This window comes from Argopecten irradians, chromosome 6, assembly GCF_041381155.1.
Source record: "Argopecten irradians isolate NY chromosome 6, Ai_NY, whole genome shotgun sequence".
NCBI classification, from domain to species: domain Eukaryota; kingdom Metazoa; phylum Mollusca; class Bivalvia; order Pectinida; family Pectinidae; genus Argopecten; species Argopecten irradians.
This window is the reverse complement of record NC_091139.1, coordinates 46,107,283-46,126,384: the sequence shown is the minus strand read 5'-3', so window position 1 is coordinate 46,126,384 and position 19,102 is coordinate 46,107,283. Positions and strand designations below refer to the sequence as shown.

The window sequence follows — 19,102 nt, the reverse complement described above, 5'->3', positions numbered from 1 at the left end:
CTTCATATTTACCGACAATAACATAGAGTAATTAATAGAAAAAGTGTTACTGTGACTTTATCAATTACTTACATCTAGTCCTATATTCATACAAACAACGATAATATCATACCGTGTTTCTTCATATTTACCGACAATAACATAGAGTAATTAATAGAAAAAGTGTTACTGTGACTTTATCAATTACTTACATCTAGTCCTATATTCATACAAACAACGATAATATCATACCGTGTTTCTTCATATTTACCGACAATAACATAGAGTAATTAATAGAAAAAGTGTTACTGTGACTTTATCAATTACTTACATCTAGTCCTATATTCATACAAACAACGATAATATCATACCGTGTTTCTTCATATTTACCGACAATAACATAGAGTAATTAATAGAAAAAGTGTTACTGTGACTTTATCAATTACTTACATCTAGTCCTATATTCATACAAACAACGATAATATCATACCGTTTTTCTTCATATTTACCGACAATAACATAGAGTAATTAATAGAAAAAGTGTTACTGTGACTTTATCAATTACTTACATCTAGTCCTATATTCATACAAACAACGATAATATCATACCGTGTTTCTTCATATTTACCGACAATAACATAGAGTAATTAATAGAAAAAGTGTTACTGTGACTTTATCAATTACTTACATCTAGTCCTATATTCATACAAACAACGATAATATCATACCGTGTTTCTTCATATTTACCGACAATAACATAGAGTAATTAATAGAAAAAGTGTTACTGTGACTTTATCAATTACTTACATCTAGTCCTATATTCATACAAACAACGATAATATCATACCGTGTTTCTTCATATTTACCGACAATAACATAGAGTAATTAATAGAAAAAGTGTTACTGTGACTTTATCAATTACTTACATCTAGTCCTATATTCATACAAACAACGATAATATCATACCGTGTTTCTTCATATTTACCGACAATAACATAGAGTAATTAATAGAAAAAGTGTTACTGTGACTTTATCAATTACTTACATCTAGTCCTATATTCATACAAACAACGATAATATCATACCGTGTTTCTTCATATTTACCGACAATAACATAGAGTAATTAATAGAAAAAGTGTTACTGTGACTTTATCAATTACTTACATCTAGTCCTATATTCATACAAACAACGATAATATCATACCGTGTTTCTTCATATTTACAGACAATAACATAGAGTAATTAATAGAAAAAGTGTTACTGTGACTTTATCAATTACTTACATCTAGTCCTATATTCATACAAACAACGATAATATCATACCGTGTTTCTTCATATTTACCGACAATAACATAGAGTAATTAATAGAAAAAGTGTTACTGTGACTTTATCAATTACTTACATCTAGTCCTATATTCATACAAACAACGATAATATCATACCGTGTTTCTTCATATTTACCGACAATAACATAGAGTAATTAATAGAAAAAGTGTTACTGTGACTTTATCAATTACTTACATCTAGTCCTATATATTCATACAAACAACGATAATATCATACCGTGTTTCTTCATATTTACAGACAATAACATAGAGTAACTAGAAATTGTCACCGGGTTACTGTGACTTTATCAATTACTTACATCTAGTCCTATATTCATACAAACAACGATAATATCATACCGTGTTTCTTCATATTTACCGACAATAACATAGAGTAATTAATAGAAAAAGTGTTACTGTGACTTTATCAATTACTTACATCTAGTCCTATATTCATACAAACAACGATAATATCATACCGTGTTTCTTCATATTTACCGACAATAACATAGAGTAATTAATAGAAAAAGTGTTACTGTGACTTTATCAATTACTTACATCTAGTCCTATATTCATACAAACAACGATAATATCATACCGTGTTTCTTCATATTTACAGACAATAACATAGAGTAATTAATAGAAAAAGTGTTACTGTGACTTTATCAATTACTTACATCTAGTCCTATATTCATACAAACAACGATAATATCATACCGTGTTTCTTCATATTTACCGACAATAACATAGAGTAATTAATAGAAAAAGTGTTACTGTGACTTTATCAATTACTTACATCTAGTCCTATATTCATACAAACAACGATAATATCATACCGTGTTTCTTCATATTTACAGACAATAACATAGAGTAATTAATAGAAAAAGTGTTACTGTGACTTTATCAAATACTTACATCTAGTCCTATATTCATACAAACAACGATAATATCATACCGTGTTTCTTCATATTTACCGACAATAACATAGAGTAATTAATAGAAAAAGTGTTACTGTGACTTTATCAATTACTTACATCTAGTCCTATATTCATACAAACAACGATAATATCATACCGTGTTTCTTCATATTTACAGACAATAACATAGAGTAATTAATAGAAAAAGTGTTACTGTGACTTTATCAATTACTTACATCTAGTCCTATATTCATACAAACAACGATAATATCATACCGTGTTTCTTCATATTTACCGACAATAACATAGAGTAATTAATAGAAAAAGTGTTACTGTGACTTTATCAATTACCTACATCTAGTCTTATATTCATACAAACAACGATTATATCATACCGTGTTTCTTCATATTTACAGACAATAACATAGAGTAATTAATAGAAAAAGTGTTACTGTGACTTTATCAATTACTTACATCTAGTCCTATATTCATACAAACAACGATAATATCATACCGTGTTTCTTCATATTTACCGACTACAACACACAGAGAAGATTGTAAAACAGGGTACATTCAAGTGTTACTGTGTGTTTATAAATGATAACTTACATCTGGTTGTACACGAATCGTGATAACCTGTTCCTTATCTGTTGGAGTAAGACCTGGTACGACTGGTTTTGGAGGCTCTAACCACGACACCTTCATGGCCTCAGACAGAGCGATCGCCTCCTCACGCTCAACCTCCTCCTTACAGGCACAAGCTTTGTCATTACCATCTAGTACAGAGCAAAACAATAATGATACATTATGTAAATAAACAATGGAATACAATAGCTATTTCATGCTCACAAAACCGGAAAAAATAAAAAAAAAAATGAGAAATCACTTTTCACTTCATATACAGTTAATTGTTTTTAGAAAATAACTTTCTAGTTGAGAAAAAAAGAAATATAACAACATTAGATTGATTTTCCTTTAAAATAATGTGATTTTGTATAAGTAAAATCACATTTGGTTAAAAGATTAGACACTTGATAAGAATATTTTACTTACATGTGTCCACAGTGTGACTTGGCGACTGTTTTGGAGTAAGGGCCGTGACCTCTGTTTTAAAGGTTACACGGTTGTCCCTGTCGGGGGTACAGGATGGAGTACTTCTACAAAAACTTTGCTCCAAAAGTTCATCACTAGAAAGACACTTATTCTGGGGCGTGCTGAGACACGACTTCGAATTAGCGAGAGATCGCCGTTGTGGTCGGTCGAGAGAATCGTCGGAGGAGATTGTCTTTTCGTCAGATGATATTGACATGACCCCACTGATGTTCACTGGTTTAATCGCCTCCTCTTCACATTCAAACGAAAGTCTCTGGGAGACTAGTGGTTTATGTTTTACAGAACTTCCTGCTAAGTCTGATTCTTTATCACAGATTATAAAACAGTCACTGAGCTGTTGATTAACGTACGCATTTTTACCCTTGGCCTTAGTGTCACTCAAACTTAGGTCCTTTAACATGTTCTCAATGTTTCCATCATTGTCCACATTGTTATTCCTGATGTCACTCGAGTTAACCCGCTGTACTGCAGGAGGAGGGGACAGAGAATATCGATCGTTCATGATCTCGTAACTTTTTGTCCTACTAAGCGGTCTCGGTGGTATCGGGGGTGGAGACTGTTTCCCCAGAGACTGATCTGGACTACAAGGTAACACATTACTGGGGGTTGGAGATCTCACTTTCTCCCTGACCAGTGGGAGAGTATGTATTTCACTGACTAAGGTTTCGTCCTTCTCCAGTAATGGGACAGGCAAGGATGCAGTGTCGTCTGTTTTGTCTGCTCTTCCGCGCTGTTTCTTACGACCACGAATAGGTGTGTTTGGAGGCACAAGTGGGGCGTGTTTACTTGAGGTGCTGGCCTCACTTTGGCAGTCCGAGTGAGAAGAGGAGACTGTGGCTGGAGATACACAGCGAGGACTTGAGACAGGTGTGTCGAAAGGGGAATCTACAGGAGAGTTATCAAAATTCCTTCGATATTTCAAAGTACCTTGATGTAATTCATTCACAATTTTTTCAGATAATTGAAAATCCTCCACAATGCGAAAAAGTCTTTTCTTCATAGATGTAGCGACATTGGAATCAAGTCCTATAAGTAACTCATCCAGGTCCTCTATTATATTGTCCATGTGAGCAGAAAATTTGGCAACAAGGAAAAACACTCGCCTGGCCATGCGACTGACTCTCATATGAGAATTTCCAACTGCTTTTACAGCAAATCTGGCACAGGATAAAAGTCTTTCGTAGTTTGAAGATCTAGAAGGAGTTGCTGCAGTAGCACCCTCGATTCTGGAGGCTGCCTCGTCATCAGCAGACGTTCCATCTGGTGGATGACGAGGTAAAAGTTCATTTTGAAATTCTTCAAACATTCGTTCTAATACATAAAGTCTACCCAGTAGCCACTGCCAGGACACAGTTTCAGAATCGTAATCCTCCGTGGCGACACTCACAATGTAATCCAGACTGTCCATGCCATATGTACCTAGGACAGATATCAGGCCATTTCACACATACAACACATGTACTTTTAGCAATTATTGTAATTTTATTAATTCCCCATCATAACCTTTGTACTTAAAGTTTTATTTTTTATAAATTTTAGATAATGTTAATTGTTTGATGAACACCTCTCCTCTGGAACTTATCAAAATAAATAGAAACACCTTTATTCCTCCAAAAGATTTGTCAAAAGTGTCAGCCTTACCTCCATTGTGTATATCCTTGCCGACTGCTAACTCTCCCTCCTGACCCTTAGCCAGTTCTATGGCTGTTGATAGTGACAGCTGACTTGTCCGCCTGCAATCACATACATACGATCTCTTGTATCAGATATTTCATAATTATATTGTATTGAAATAATATGTTGCTTTTCCTTTTGCATTTTTTGAAAAATTCTTTTTATTCTGAATCCATTGACATAAGTCTTCGGAATTATGCCAGGTCAATGAATCACAAATTTTCATAAAAAACATTTACAAATTCACCCAAAGGTTCCAAATTACATATAAACCAGACAAGATGTAAAAACCATCTTTTCCATGTATTTGTTGTTTTTATGGTTTTATTTCCAATAGCTGCCATCTTCCTACCTGTTGCCGTCTGTACACTTAATGATGATGGCATGGAGAACAGATTTGAGGAGATGTTGTAGTCGTCGACGCTGTAGCTGATCCCGACACGGCGTGTAAGACAGGAATGTTCTAAGTGTTCTCTGGAATACAAAATCAGCACACAATGTGGTAATAGACTAATTTTAAACTAGCTATATATAAGGTACAAATTTTTAAAGCAATTTGCAAGAAAAACATGAGAAATATGAAATTAATAGACACTAGAGTATATAGTATATACATTACGGTATGCAAGTTCAAAATATGTTTTAAATGAAATTCTTTAGAATACAATTACATGTTAATTTATAATTTAACTTAAAATGTCTCTAAGATATAAATATTATTGACTCCAGACATCAAAGACAGAAAGGACACCAGGAACTGTAACCAGCTGGACATGGGGGTAATACTATATGTGAGATCTGACAAATGTTCATCATCAGAACTACAATTCCTTTCTTGGAGTGATGCAAATCACTATATGAACACCCCCTCATCCATTTCCTGGCAGCACGAATTGTGAATTTCATTAAAATCAACAAAACACTTACCAGACTGGCTACATACACCTTGTACACAGGGTCTAGACACATAAAATTGAGGATCTGACAACAACACTTACCAGACTGGCTACATACACCTTGTACACAGGGTCTAGACACATAAAATTGAGGATCTGACAACAACACTTACCAGACTGGCTACATACACCTTGTACACAGGGTCTAGACACATAAAACTGAGGATCTGACAACAACACTTACCAGACTGGCTACATACACCTTGTACACAGGGTCTAGACACATAAAATTGAGGATCTGACAACAACACTTACCAGACTGGCTACATACACCTTGTACACAGGGTCTAGACACATAAAATTGAGGATCTGACAACAACACTTACCAGACTGGCTACATATACCTTGTACACAGGGTCTAGACACATAAAACTGAGGATCTGACAACAACACTTACCAGACTGGCTACATACACCTTGTACACAGGGTCTAGACACATATAACTGAGGATCTGACAACAACACTTACCAGACTGGCCACATACACCTTGTACCCAGGGTCTAGACACATATAACTGAGGATCTGACAACAACACTTACCAGACTGGCTACATACACCTTGTACACAGGGTCTAGACACATATAACTGAGGATCTGACAACAACACTTACCAGAATGGCTACATACACCTTGTACACAAGGTCTAGACACATAAAACTGAGGATCTGACAACAACACTTACCAGACTGGCTACATACACCTTGTACACAGGGTCTAGACACATAAAACTGAGGATCTGACAGCAACACTCCAACATCTTGTGTGTGGCGTCTTGTCTGACAGGGGAGGTAATAGAGTTCCGCCGACCCTCGGACATATTCCTCATCAACACGGCCCTCGTCTCCTTGCCGAGGTGTTTTAATCCAGATTCACGGATTGACCAACTTTTACTGAAGAAACAGGACACTAAATCCTCCCCAAGTAACTGTAAAGACAAACAAGTAACTGTAAACACAAACAAATCACTAGGAAGGATGTTTTATCTTTAGATGGCCGTTCAATTGATTCTTTAATTTCTTTTCAAGAAACTTTCTGTCTTCATCCTTGTTATACAAATGGTCATCATCAAAGCTACAATTTCCACACATTGACCGAAGTGTGGCAAAAACTGAAGCAGTGAAAATAAAACAACTATTGAGTGCTATTCATTCATTCTATTGTAATGTCTAAAAGATGTTTGTCAGCACATATCTGCATCAAGTCTTCATGTTGACAATGCCTGGTCTTTTACTTACCTCCACCCAAGGAGCGGCTGATGACTCATGCTCTGGGGGGATAGGCTCAGCATATGGCAGACGTTCTTCTCCTTCTGTGGGGAGGGGAGACGATGCCCTTGTGTTCGGCGGTACCGAGGGGGAGTCACTACCGGCAGATGTACCATCACTACAAAGTTCATCAACAAACTAATTACTGATCAAAACATTTTAGTGACTCAGTGTATTCATATACATTTGATCAAAATAATTTTGAAATTTTTAGCTCTCAAAACAAAAATTTTCTAATTATTTTTCCCTCGTTAACTTGATGAGAAATGATTGATAAAGATATAGAGCACCAGGCAATTAATATCATCTCAAACTTTTAATGGTATGATATAGACAGAACTAGCTTACCTTCGTACTTCTAAGTTGTTTGCTTTCCACTTCGTCCGACAAAGTGGACAAATTAATGGATCACTTTGTCGCCGACACAGTTCAAACCCTGAAAATAATTTACAAATAAATAAGTCGTTTGTCGCCGACACAATTCAAATCCTAACAAGAATTCCACGGAAGTGGATGTGTCGCCTGCACAGCATCACAAAAAATAGTTATTTACAGTTGAAAATATTGATTATAATTTAGGTGAAGAAATCAAGTTCCATAACTCTTGCAAATATTGATGGATTTTGATAAGTATCGAACCCATCTAAGATCTCATTGATATAAAGCAATATACCAAATTGGTTGGAATCGGACAATAAATACTAATGTTTTCAAGCGGAAGCCATGTTTCGACTATTCTAAGGTCCCGTAACTCTTGCAAATATTGACAAATTTTGACCAGTATCGAACCCATTTAAGATCTCATTAATATAAAGCAACATATACCAAATTTGGTTGAAATCGGACTATAAATATTTAAGTTATCGAGCGGAAACCATGGATTTTTCTGTTTTGATGATTTTAAAGTCCCGTAACTCTTGAAAATATTGACGGAATTTGACCATTATTGAACTCATCCAAGGTCTCTTTGATATAAACAATTTATGAAATTTGGTTGAAATTGGACGATAAATATTTAAGTTATCGAGCGGAAACCATGGATTTTTCTGTTTTGACGATTTTAAAGTTCCGTAACTCTTGCAAATATTGACGTATTTCGACCATTATCGAACTCATCCGAGAACTCATTGATATAAAACAATTTATGAAATTTGGTTGAAATTGGATGATAAATATTTAAGTTATCGAGCGGAAACCATGGATTTTTCTGTTTTGACGATTTTAAAGTCCCGTAACTCTTGTAAATATTGACGGATATTGACTATTATCGAACTCATCTGAGATCTCATTGATATAGCGCTATACACCAAATTTGGTTGAAATCGGACAATAAATACTTCAGTTATCGCACGGAAACCGTTTCCCGGACGCCGACAACAACGACACTGCCGACGCCGACTCCGACATAGTGATACCTAAGTGTCGCCCTTGCGTTGCAGGCGACACAAAAATGAATTGAATTATACCAATTCATGATACTATGTAGACATTTGAACCATTATACTTACACACGGCGATACAATGATGATGAAGACGGTTCTGACAGCCATCCTCACACTTCAACAAACTTTCTCCTTCCAACATTTCCAAAAGGCATATTGGACATGTGTCGTCCTCCTCTTTCTGACTTCTACAAAGTCAATTCAACAATGGTTTACATTACAATGTAGGCTTCTAAATGATTCAAACTATTGGAAAATTCCCCTAAATATGATTTTTGGTTTAAGGTGAACATTTTTGTAAGCAATAAAGTTTATTTTATTTTGCATTTACATATTTCTTTTAATTTATAATTACTTTGTCAAGTTTATTGTGTCTACTAATTCATTAAGAAATTTAGGATTGCTTCGTCAAGTTTAGTGTGTCTACTAATTCATTAAGGAGCAAACCAAACCAGTTTTAACTTGTTTCAAAATGTGCCAAAATTTGAAAACATTAAAAGTGACCATGTTAACAGATACATAGTTTATATTGTTTATAAGCTGCCAAGTGTATGTCACATTACAACGTATACCGACCCCACATCAGCCTCCGAGGGAGCTGGGGTGGAATCAGACGAAGGGGTGCCTGATTGTTCTTCTATCTTTTTTAGTTGTTTCTGTCTTTCCTCTTTCCTATTCTGTATACGTGACGAGATCTTTTCATGGTAATCTCTGAATAGAGACTCAACCTATTGGAGATAGGGAAATATAGATCTCATCAATACAAAATATATACACATCAAAATGGCGAGGCAACTTCTAGAATCTAATTTTTTTTTTCAAGATATCTCTGAGCTGATCTAGGAATGTGGTCTGGTCTGAGACTAAGGTGGCTAAATGGCTCAGGAGTTAGTTCCCCTTACCTTGGGATGATAACTTAACTTGTGGGATAAATAATGTTTTCATCAGTATGGATTCAGAGCTGAATTAAGTTTTTTTTTTATTCTAACTCAATGATAGTGTTCTATACTTACCTCATAGTTCTTGAGTGTTTTGCTGCCTAGTAATGGGTCTCCTTCACTCACTTGGAAAACCCTTAACATGACGAAAAGGACATGGACACAGTGGGGACCCTTGCCACAGCTACACGACTGTAAAACAATCAATATCACTGAAATTTAGGTCTAATGAATGCAACTTGATCAGACATCGCGACCGGCAAGGACTGTGAGTAAGCCGGACTGAACAAAATTTTGCCAGATCGAACATTAATGTTAATTTTTGAAGTAAACAAAACTTCCTGCTATTAGCATCCAGGCAACTGGTTTCATGATTATCTTATGGAATTAACATTTTTGCCAGATTCGGCACTTGCGTAATACTTCAGAGACGCCATTTCTACTGACTTCCCTTACTCTATAATTGCTGGACGGTCGGTCGTGACTTGATTTCAAAATAGGCGGTCCAAGTCAAATTTTGCCGGACATGTCCGTCGGACCGGTGAATATCGCGATGTCGGTTGATTATGATTTAATACTACATCTTCTATTAGGGTGTCTAGTAAATGTTAAAACAGATCTAATACATTAGATTGGCCAAAGTAATGCGTTGATACATCATTATAGCATGATGACATCACAATCAATTCTTTCCCATGTTTGACATTCATACATCCCAATCATAATGCAAGCCAAGCACCCACATTTGTGACAGACAAAACATGGTTATCACATTTTCAAGTTTTCTCAAATATTCCGTGATCTTGATTTATCTATAATTCTTTTTCCCTATATGAGTTCCTTACAAAACCTTTAAATTATCCCAATTAGATCCCTGGGTTTACCTGAGGCCCTATGATCACCCTGAACTTGTGGTCTGGCGAGTCGCCCCCGATGAGGAAGGAGTTTGGTCCCATCTGCTGTAGGAGATAGAGGCGTAGACGAAGCACCTTAGCGATACGGCTCTTCGTCAGCTGTCCTCCGCCGGGAGTCGACTTATTAAACTGTAAACATAAAAGACACATATACTGCAATAGACAACGATGTAAATGATGTTTCAACAGATAAATATTACATTAGCTTTACTTGATATACATGTAAAAGACCAACTAACAATGAAACAGCACAAACTGTATTTATAGTGATGATCAGTCTCAATCTTTACTTGATACAGAGGTTTTTTCTGTATACTTTTTCTCAATCAGAAAACAAACTTTTGTTTTCTTATGTACAGGTATGTAAATGATCAGAAAGAGTGACTAATTTTTGTACTGTATAGCAGCCAATTTGAACAGGGATTTTATTTTTTTATTTTTATTTTTGCAAGACAAAGTTATAATAGTGGATATTTGATCCATGAAATAAGTTTTTAGTGAATTAAATATAATTTTACAGCAATATCGTGAAAGATCAACCTGTGAAAATAGCGGGGAATACAGCATATTTTTTTTTTATATTATTTTGATTAAAGCTTTTGGGAGAGACGGGGTAACATGTAGTATCGTTTTATATTTTCTTTCTTGCTCAAGCCTAATACCGAGTTATTGGGAGAGACAGGGTATACATGTACTATCGTTTTATATTTTCTTTCTTGCTCAAGCCTATTACCGAGTTTTTGGGAGAGACAGGGTATACATGTAGTATCGTTTTATATTTTCTCTCTTGCTCAAGCCTAATACCGAGTTGTAGTGTAGTATCGTTTTATATTTTCTCTCTTGCTCAAGCCTATTACCGAGTTTTTGGGAGAGACAGAGTATACATGTAGTATTGTTTTATATTTTCTCTCTTGCTCAAGCCTAATACCGAGTTGTTGGGAGAGACAGGGTATACATGTAGTATTGTTTTATATTTTCTCTCTTGCTCAAGCCTATTACCGAGTTGTTGTGTAGTATCGTTTTATATTTTCTCTATTGCTCAAGCCTATTACCGAGTTTTTGGGAGAGACAGGGTATACATGTAGTATCGTTTTATATTTTCTCTCTTGCTCAAGCCTATTACCGAGTTGTTGGGAGAGACAGGGTAGTAGTATCATGTAGTATCGTTTTATATTTTCTCTCTTGCTCAAGCCTATTACCGAGTTTTTGGGAGAGGACAGGGTATACATGTAGTATCGTTTTATATTTTCTCTCTTGCTCAAACCTATTACAGAGTTTTTGGGAGAGACAGGGCACACATGTAGTATCGTTTTATATTTTCTCTCTTGCTCAAGCCTATTACCGAGTTGTTGGGAGAGACAGGGTATACATGTAGTATCGTTTTATATTTTCTCTCTTGCTCAAGCCTATTACCGAGTTATTGGGAGAGACAGGGTATACATGTAGTATCGTTTTATATTTTCTCTCTTGCTCAAACCTATTACAGAGTTTTTGGGAGAGACAGGGTATACATGTAGTATCGTTTTATATTTTCTCTCTTGCTCAAACCTATTACAGAGTTTTTGGGAGAGACAGGGTATACATGTAGTATCGTTTTATATTTTCTCTCTTGCTCAAGCCTATTACCGAGTTGTTGGGAGAGACAGGGTATACATTTGTATCGTTTTATATTTTCTCTATTGCTCAAAGCCTATTACCGAGTTGTTGGGAGATAACAGGGTATACATGTAATATCGTTTTATATTTTCTCTCTTGCTCAAGCCTAATACCGAGTTGTTGGGAGAGACAGGGTATACATGTAGTATCTTTTTATATTTTCTCTCTTGCTCAAGCCTATTACCGAGTTGTTGGGAGAGACAGGGTATACATGTAGTATCGTTTTATATTTTCTCTCTTGCTCAAGCCTATTACCGAGTTGTTGGGAGAGACAGGGTATACATGTAGTATCGTTTTATATTTTCTCTCTTGCTCAAACCTATTACCGAGTTGTTGGGAGAGACAGGGTATACATGTAGTATCGTTTTATATTTTCTCTCTTGCTCAAGCCTATTACCGAGTTGTTGGGAGAGACAGGGTATACATGTAGTATCGTTTTATATTTTCTCTCTTGCTCAAACCTATTACAGAGTTTTTGGGAGAGACAGGGACACATGTAGTATCGTTTTATATTTTCTCTCTTGCTCAAGCCTATTACCGAGTTGTTGGGAGAGACAGGGTATACATGTAGTATTTTTTATATTTTCTCTCTTGCTCAAGCCTATTACAGAGTTTTGGGAGAGACAGGGTATACATGTAGTATCGTTTTATATTTTCTCTCTTGCTCTATTATCGAGTTGTTGGGAGAGACAGGGCACACATGTAGTATCGTTTTATATTTTCTCTCTTGCTCAAGCCTATTACCGAGTTATTGGGAGAGACAGGGTATACATGTAGTATCTTTTTATATTTTCTCTCTTGCTCAAGCCTATTACCGAGTTGTTGGGAGAGACAGGGCACACATGTAGTATCGTTTTATATTTTCTCTCTTACTCAAGCCTATTACCGAGTTGTTGGGAGAGACAGGGTATACATGTAATATTGTTTTGTATTTTCTCTCTTGGCCAAGCCTATTACCGAGTTGTTGGGAGAGACAGGGTATACATGTAGTATTGCTTTATATTTTCTCTCTTGCTCAAGCCTATTACCGAGTTGTTGGGAGAGACCCTCTTCCTCTGGAAACTTGAATTGGGAGTGAGGTTGACAACCTGTTTGGTGAAGGCTGATTCACCACGGTTGAATGACCCATTTCCTCGGTTGATTGACCCGTTACGATTGATTGAATTGCTGCGGTTGATTGATCCATTGCGATTGACTGAGCCATTACGATTAAGGGAATTCTTTCTATGAACTGCAGGTGATGTCTGAAAGAAAAAAAAAATCCATTTCAGACAATTGTGTCAATAATTAGCATACAAAAGCAATAATTACTAAATAAAATTGTATTTCACAGAGCTTATAAACATTCTCATCAAATTAAAATTTGGAGTTAGATCTTTATTGCAGTTAATGTCATTTCAGAAGGTGCTAAAGCTAGAAGAAAGGCTCTGCGAGTACTGTGAGCAAAAACCCAACTTTTCATATGTAGGACTTTAACTCACAACCAGAGTGAGGTGAAGGAAAGACAGAGTACTCTAAGAAAAACCTCCAACATAAAAAGCCAATACTGTTACTTGTTATACTTGAACTCAAAGGACTACAGGTAGAATATCATCTTTGTTACCCCTTTAAAACAATAAATATCCCAATCTTATTGTAAAGATAACACATGGCTTTATGCTCTGTTTTACTACATCTCTTGGCTTATTGCAATTTCGTAAAAATCCTATATTTCTATTCATAATATCTCTGTAAATTTTAACCGAGGATCTGCCTACAAACTGTGTTCATATATCTGTAGCGTATCTATGTACATTTCTGTGTATATTTCGTAGCTCATCTCAGCACTATATGCCCTCGTAATATTCTATGTAAATCAGACACAAACTTGTTTAAGTGTTGACTTTTAATTAGCTTTACATCCAAGACCTAAGTACACTCTGCCATATCTCCATCTTAATTCCAACTGACTACAGATGTAAGATGTCTGTGCATATATTGACATATCTTATTATGTATGCTTGAAATGTCCGTGTAAAACAACTGATTTATTGTGTACATCTATGTCTTTGTATATTTATTTGATCTTATATTTGTGCTTGAAATGTCCGTGTAAAACAACTGATCTAATTTGTGTACATCTATATCTTTGTCATATCTTATTATGTTAGCTCCAAATGTCCGTGGAAAACAACTGATCTAATTTGTGTACATCTATATCTTTGTCATATCTTATTATGTTAGCTTGAAATGTCTGTGGAAAACAATTGATCTAATTTGTGTACATCTGTATCTTTGTCATATCTTATTATGTTAGCTTGAAATGTCCGTGGAAAACAACTGATCTAATTTGTGTACATCTATATCTTTGTCATATCTTATTATGTTAGCTTGAAATGTCTGTGGAAAACAATTGATCTAATTTGTGTACATCTGTATCTTTGTCATATCTTATTATGTTAGCTTGAAATGTCCGTATAAAACAACTGATCTAATTTGTGTACATCTATATCTTTGTCATATCTTATTATGTTAGCTCGAAATGTCCGTGGAAAACAACTGATCTAATTTGTGTACATCTATATCTTTGTCATATCTCATTATGTTAGCTTGAAATGTCTGTGGAAAACAATTGATCTAATTTGTGTACATCTGTATCTTTGTCATATCTTATTATGTTAGCTTGAAATGTCCGTATAAAACAACTGATCTAATTTGTGTACATCTATATCTTTGTCATATCTTATTATGTTAGCTCGAAATGTCTGTGGAAAACAACTGATCTAATTTGTGTACATCTATATCTTTGTCATATCTTATTATGTTAGCTCGAAATGTCTGTGGAAAACAACTGATTTAATTTGTGTACATCTATATCTTTGTCATATCTTATTATGTTAGCTCGAAATGTCTGTGGAAAACAACTGATCTAATTTGTGTACATCTATATCTTTGTCATATCTTATTATGTTAGCTTGAAATGTCTGTGGAAAACAATTGATCTAATTTGTGTACATCTATATCTTTGTCATATCTTATTATGTTAGCTCGAAATGTCCTTGGAAAACAACTGATCTAATTTGTGTACATCTATATCTTTGTCATATCTTATTATGTTAGCTTGAAATGTCTGTGAAAAACAACTGATCTAATTTGTGTACATCTATATCTTTGTCATATCTTATTATGTTAGCTTGAAATGTCTGTGGAAAACAATTGATCTAATTTGTGTACATCTGTATCTTTGTCATATCTTATTATGTTAGCTCGAAATGTCCGTGGAAAACAACTGATCTAATTTGTGTACATCTATATCTTTGTCATATCTTATTATGTTAGCTCAAAATGTCCGTGGAAAACAACTGATCTAATTTGTGTACATCTATATCTTTGTCATATCTTATTATGTTAGCTCAAAATGTCCGTGGAAAACAACTGATCTAATTTGTGTACATCTATATCTTTGTCATATTTTATTATGTTAGCTCAAAATGTCCATGGAAAACAACTGATTTAATTTGTGTACATCTATATCTTTGTCATATCTTATTATGTAAGCTTGAAATGTCCATGGAAAACAACTGATCTAATTTGTGTACATCTATATCTTTGTCATATCTTATTATGTAAGCTTGAAATGTCTGTGGAAAACAACTGATCTAATTTGTGTACATCTGTATCTTTGTCATATCTTATTATGTTAGCTTGAAATGTCCATGGAAAACAACTGATCTAATTTGTGTACATCTGTATATTTGTCATCTCTTATTATGTTAGCTTGAAATGTCTGTGAAAAACAACTGATCTAATTTGTGTACATCTGTATCTTTGTCTTATCTTATTATGTTAGCTTGAAATGTCCGTATAAAACAACTGATCTAATTTGTGTACATCTGTATATTTGTCATATCTTATTATGTTAGCTTGAAATGTCCATGGAAAACAACTGATCTAATTTGTGTACATCTGTATCTTTGTCATATCCTATTATGTTAGCTCCAAATGTCCGTGGAAAACAACTCATCTAATTTGTGTACATCTATATCTTTGATATTTTAATAATTAGTTCACAGCTGCTCACATTTCTATTGTTTACTCAAGCACCTACCTACAACAAGGCACAGGGAAGTACTCAAGTTTTGTATTGTATTAAAACAATAAACCTGTATAAAGCCTTAGGAATTATTCATAGCACCATTCAAACATTTTTAGAGATCCCATCTGGGGTTAAGTTGGTCGAAAGTTTAAAGTGTCTGACATTTTGCACTTCCTCACAAACTAAATAAAGTGGATATTCTTATGTTTTTCCTAAGACACTATCGGTCACTGTCACAAGATATGATTTCCACCAGAACATGTAGAGTAGTAACCTATATATCTATGATTATTACCTTAGTATTAGCTTTAAAATCTAAAAAGGTGTTTACCGTTTCACACTATTTCATACCATTCTACTGTATAAAAATTATCATCCTCACCTAGGATTATCTCCCCTGTATTGTATACAAGTGCCAGGACCGTTTTTGATTATGCGGTTTGACGGGTTGAACCTAGTTGTTCGTTTATGAATTAAAGACGGATCTGGTGATTTTATATTGTTTCCAGACGAGCCTTGATAAAGCCCCCACAGGCCTGTATCATAAGCTGCAGGTCCGTCAGGATTTATACTTGAAATAATGACTTTTACAAACGGTCGAAACGGTTGTTCCGAATAAATGTAAACGGCCCAGGTGTTTTGGGAGACTATGATATATTTTGCCTGTCATTTTTAATCCTACCTTACTGATGTTAATTAAGATGCCTGGTTACAAAACATAACTGTAACTGCATATTAAAAATAAAATATGATTTCAAATGTTTGTAATTAAAAAAATTTGATTGTAAACATATAAATCAGTTTAATCAGACATGATATGAAATAAATTCATGCAGGCTTAGAAGTTTTTATTTTCAAAATTAATATTTTAAGCTAAAGATTAGACTAAACTTAGATTAGACATTTTGGCAGTAAAATACAATCTTATTTCTCCCCGCCAACACTATTACTGACGTAGCACACCTTTGGTTGGACGTCCCATGATCAGGTTGGCCTGTAGCTAGATAACCTTCACACCTGTGAGCCCACCTGACAAACATCTTTTTTTTTAGAAAGGCACTAGCTGCCTTCCTTCACTAAACCACTATCAGTCATTAAACAAACATCTGTTTATTTACTGGTAACAAACTGAAATTATGTGATTTAAAACGATTAGGAAAATAGGTAAGACCACAATAGGATGTTAACACCTCCCAGAACTGTGAAACCTTGAATGACTTTCAGTGTTATATATCTAATGTGTTATATGTAGTGACAGTATATATAACAAGCTTGCTCTGCTGTGGCCAGTCATTAGCTACAACACAGGAAATACACAGAGATAATACTTGTCGGCCTATATAGAGGTATCAATGGACTTCCCCACTGATTTGTACTTGATTCTCCACAGAAATCTCACTGGGTCGGTTACAGTTTGAGAAGTAAGATGTCACGATCTCATTGTGTTAGTTACATATAGACACCTGATTCTCCCGGTCACGATCTCATTGTGTTAGTTACATATAGACACCTGATTCTCCCGGTCACGATCTAATTGTGTTAGTTACATATAGACACCTGATTCTCCGGATCTCATTGTGTTAGTTACATATAGACACCTGATTCTCCCGGTCACGATCTAATTGTGTTAGTTACATATAGACACCTGATTCTCCGGATCTCATTGTGTTAGTTACATATAGACACCTGATTCTCCCGGTCACGATCTAATTGTGTTAGTTACATATAGACACCTGATTCTCCCGGTCACGATCTCATTGTGTTAGTTACATATAGACATCTGATTCTCCCGGTCACGATCTAATTGTGTTAGTTACATATAGACACCTGATTCTCCGGATCTCATTGTGTTAGTTACATATAGACACCTGATTCTCCCGGTCACGATCTCATTGTGTTAGTTACATATAGACACCTGATTCTCCCGGTCACGATCTAATTGTGTTAGTTACATATAGACACCTGATTCTCCCGGTCACGATCTAATTGTGTTAGTTACATATAGACACCTGATTCTCCCGGTCACGATCTCATTGTGTTAGTTACATATAGACACCTGATTCTCCCGGTCACGATCTCATTGTGTTAGTTACATATAGACACCTGATTCTCCGGATCTCATTGTGTTAGTTACATATAGACACCTGATTCTCCCGGTCACGATCTCATTGTGTTAGTTACATATAGACACCTGATTCTCCCGGTCACGATCTCATTGTGTTAGTTACATATAGACACCTGATTCTCCCGGTCACGATCTCATTGTGTTAGTTACATATAGACACCTGATTCTCCGGATCTCATTGTGTTAGTTACATATAGACACCTGATTCTCCCGGTCACGATCTCATTGTGTTAGTTACATATGGACACCTGATTCTCCCGGTCACGATCTCATTGTGTTAGTTACATATAGACACCTGATTCTCCCGGTCACGATCTAATTGTGTTAGTTACATATAGACACCTGATTCTCCCGGTCACGATCTCATTGTGTTAGTTACATATAGACACCTGATTCTCCCGGTCACGATCTCATTGTGTTAGTTACATATAGACACCTGATTCTCCCGGTCACGATCTATTGTGTTAGTTACATATAGACACCTGATTCTCCCGGTCATTCATTGTGTTAGTTACATATAGACACCTGATTCTCCCGGTCACGATCTCATTGTGTTAGTTACATATAGACACCTGATTCTCCCGGTCACGATCTCATTTGTTAGTTACATATAGACACCTGATTCTCCGGTCACGATCTCATTGTGTTAGTTACATATAGACATTCCGATGTGTTAGTTACATATAGACACCTGATTCTCCCGGTCACGATCTCATTGTGTTAG

At 35.4% G+C, this 19,102-nt stretch overlaps 1 protein-coding gene across 1 annotated transcript in view; it reads right to left on the bottom strand.

Moving 5' to 3' along the window:
• LOC138326561 (mitogen-activated protein kinase kinase kinase 1-like) overlaps window positions 1-19,102 on the bottom strand; it is a 43,606-nt gene that overhangs the window by 3,519 nt on the left and 20,985 nt on the right. The window contains exons 3-14 of the mRNA XM_069272657.1: window positions 13,207-13,422; window positions 10,493-10,651; window positions 9,684-9,800; window positions 9,247-9,398; window positions 8,737-8,858; window positions 7,577-7,664; window positions 7,199-7,346; window positions 6,646-6,888; window positions 5,361-5,482; window positions 4,976-5,067; window positions 3,275-4,753; window positions 2,831-2,997 (exon numbers count right to left, since the gene is read on the bottom strand). Of these exons, the coding sequence (XP_069128758.1) occupies window positions 2,831-2,997; window positions 3,275-4,753; window positions 4,976-5,067; window positions 5,361-5,482; window positions 6,646-6,888; window positions 7,199-7,346; window positions 7,577-7,664; window positions 8,737-8,858; window positions 9,247-9,398; window positions 9,684-9,800; window positions 10,493-10,651; window positions 13,207-13,422 (3,105 nt within the window). The remainder of the gene's footprint in view (window positions 1-2,830; window positions 2,998-3,274; window positions 4,754-4,975; window positions 5,068-5,360; window positions 5,483-6,645; window positions 6,889-7,198; window positions 7,347-7,576; window positions 7,665-8,736; window positions 8,859-9,246; window positions 9,399-9,683; window positions 9,801-10,492; window positions 10,652-13,206; window positions 13,423-19,102) is intronic.